The 3,166-nt window shown below is 28.1% G+C and overlaps 1 protein-coding gene across 2 annotated transcripts in view; it reads right to left on the bottom strand.

The window, feature by feature from the left end:
• Window positions 1–954: 954 nt before the first annotated feature.
• The window catches only part of LOC108693637 (asparagine synthetase domain-containing protein 1), a 3,948-nt gene continuing 1,736 nt past the window's right edge, over window positions 955–3,166 (bottom strand). For both annotated transcript variants that reach the window (XM_018202676.1, XM_018202675.1), the window contains 4 exons: window positions 2,188–3,117; window positions 1,670–2,082; window positions 1,427–1,604; window positions 955–1,193 (listed from right to left, as the gene is read on the bottom strand). In XM_018202676.1, coding sequence (XP_018058165.1) covers window positions 1,430–1,604; window positions 1,670–2,082; window positions 2,188–3,117 — 1,518 coding nt within the window. In that variant the 3' untranslated portion in view covers window positions 955–1,193; window positions 1,427–1,429. The remainder of the gene's footprint in view (window positions 1,194–1,426; window positions 1,605–1,669; window positions 2,083–2,187; window positions 3,118–3,166) is intronic.

Genomic DNA, 3,166 nt, shown 5'->3' with positions numbered 1-3,166 from the left:
TATATATATATATATATATATGTATGCATGAAAGATTTATACGATATTGAGGTTAATCAATCGTCATAAATAATCATTAACCTATTAATTTCTATCCAAATAAGTATTATTTTAAAACAATTATTTTTTTCAATATTAAATATTAAATTCATTAGATCTTTTCTGGATCTTATTTAAATAACGTATTTTATTTAATAATTAAGAGAACAAAGAGACTTAAACCTAAAATTAATCAACTTTTTTTGATACACGCTTTTCACTGTCTCACCTGATCTGACCGATGTGAATCTGACGTTGAATCGTTCTTAATTCAACTGGCAGGAGTGGCAGGATTAGTGACTCTCTAATAAAGTTACTAGATTTACCTATAAAGTACTGCAAACTTGCCTCCATCTTAATGCAAAACACAGTTATTTTCAAATTTATGTATCTGTATAAATGTACTTTGTTTGGAAAATAAAGCTGTAAAATATATAAACAAATTTTTTGTAAATAGTTTACGAACCTAAAGAAATACTGTACAATTAATTTTTTAGTCTAATATAGGTATTTGTTATTGAAATGTCAGTAGATATAAAAGTGCATAAAAGTATATGTATTTCAGAAATATTATGTAATAATTATATAAAATGTTATTAAAATGTTACATATAATATTCTAAAAGTATGCCTATAAAATATTACTTAATATTAAATAATATTACACGCGGGTAATATTATTTAATAGTAATAGTATATAAATACTATTATTACATTAGTATTGAAAACAATATAGATCTTTTTACACCGTTAAATTGATTAGTACACGTATCAAATTGGTGCGAACTAAATATTTGATATATCCTTATTTATGATTTACGATTATCGATCAGTCTCATAACAAATTACGCGCAGTTTGACTTGCCACAGAAAAGATGTGATATGGTTTGAGATAAAATAATCATACTATCATCAATATTAATAATTTATTATATTTTATTTAATATAAAGTTGCTGGAATATATATTTATAAAATGATTTATCTTATAAACATTTATTTGAATAATAACAGTGAAAATAAAAGAATATAGTATGTAATAAGTAATAAAAAATATAATCAAAATAAAAATTAAAAAATCAAAATGTGAATCACGATGACGATCTTACTGCTTATTATTCAATATTACTTCCATTGTAGATGATCCATGAGATACACTATAATAGATATATTAAATAATATAATTATGTATAGGTATCAATTAATTTATTTACAATATATATATATATATATAAAATTATGAAAGCTCAACACACGCACGTATCATTAAAATTATTAGCAGTAGGATAGTTGTGACTGCAACACAGCAGAAATCATCTCTTTTTATTCAATTTGAAAATAATAGTAACTGTAGTAGATTAATAAAATTTGCGTTAATAATATTACTTACGTTTTATAATCTATTTGATACATCATTACCATTTTCTTTACCATTTGCAATTCGTGATCCAAATTGGAAAGCTCTTTTAGGAAAGTTAGCCGTACATTGAAAACCAATTTTGCAGGCTAACAAACGTAACAGTAATTTATCTCCCAATCCACTTGGCATTTTTTCAGTCGGATAACATCTATCAATAATTATACATATTCATTTGTAGTAACCCATAAATTGCTTATCACCATTTAAATTTACCTGTCCCATGGTTTTATATGCTGCACATATTTCACCAGATTTTCGTCGAGATATGGCAAACGGGATTGTTTCCCATGATCAGAAACAATTCGGTCATCTCGACCTAAATTTCTTTCAGAAATCCTAGTCAATTCGACATTTAGTTCTTGTATCAGCGCATCCCATCCTTTATGCTTCAATATAGTTCTATGTCTCATGTATCCACCAAATAATTCGTCTGCCCCTATGCCTAAAAGTAATATCCTGCATGGCGATTCGTATATTTCATTGGCTGGGTAGAGGACACCTTTTGCTCGACTTGCAAACCACATAGCACATCCTAGACTCTCATCCAGAATTGTACACAATGGATGCAATAAATCACAAATTCGTGATGCGCGATACAGTTGCAATTCCATTTGTGTGATGTTACACTGAAATAAACATTGTAATAAGAAAAATGATTCCACGAGTTTTTTCTATTTTTTTCTTTTTTCGAAAAGATTTTGAGAGAAATATTTCAAACATAGACACTGTACTTCTATAAAATTCCATTTCCTGTTGGGATAAATTTGTAACAATTCGGAATATGTTTGTCGTCCCGTTTTTCTGTCTGGCACATCATATTTCTGCATTATATTCCCCTTTTCATTGTTCGTATGACTCATGCTCTGATTTTTGCTTCCCAGTCTTTCAAATGCCACATTAATGAGATCGATACTTTCATCTTCTGGAACGTATTTGTGAGCAATTGCTGCTAAAATTGCAGAGTCTAGGCCACCAGAAAACAATACACCAATTTTGGAATGAGCACAAGTAACATTTCCGCCGTTTAATATTAATTTTATGCATTCCTTGCAATAATTTGGTTTCTTTTTTATTCTGATTTTCACAGACTGATGTAACAATTCCATCAAACATTCGACTCTTTCATTTACCTCCTGATTTTTCAACAGATATTGCAATATCTCATTAAAATCTTTGCTACATGGTACATTTTCTAGATATTCCACATCCTTTGGATCTGGATGCAGATGCAAATTCGCCAGTACTGACGAACAAGTATTCAATATAGTTTCTTTAATATCAATATCTACATTTAAATTTGTTTCTAATACTTCAATAACATCCGTAAACTTCAAATCAGGTTCTTTCCATGGATAACATGCTAAATTTATCTGTGACATATTTAAATTCATTACAAAGATACCTATAGCCGGTACTTCTACAATTCCTCTTATGTTTTTATTTGCAACCGAAGTTAAAGTTAATGAATTACTTTTATTATCTACTTTTAAAAGTAAACTGTGTCGTCCGATAATATCTCGTCCAAAGTATAAGGTATTGCTCGATTTTTTATAATATACTAAACAATAAGGACCTTCAATTTTTCGAAGTACAGACATGATATCTGTAGTAGATTGTAATTCAGTCAATATGATATTTGTATCGCAAATCTCATCTTGTGCCTAAAACAAATATGATTATTCTAGCAATTTATTTTATATATATATATAT

The sequence above is a fragment of the Atta colombica genome, unplaced genomic scaffold (genome assembly GCF_001594045.1).
Source record: "Atta colombica isolate Treedump-2 unplaced genomic scaffold, Acol1.0 scaffold96, whole genome shotgun sequence".
Taxonomy (NCBI): domain Eukaryota; kingdom Metazoa; phylum Arthropoda; class Insecta; order Hymenoptera; family Formicidae; genus Atta; species Atta colombica.
This window is presented reverse-complemented; position numbering and strand designations above follow the sequence as displayed.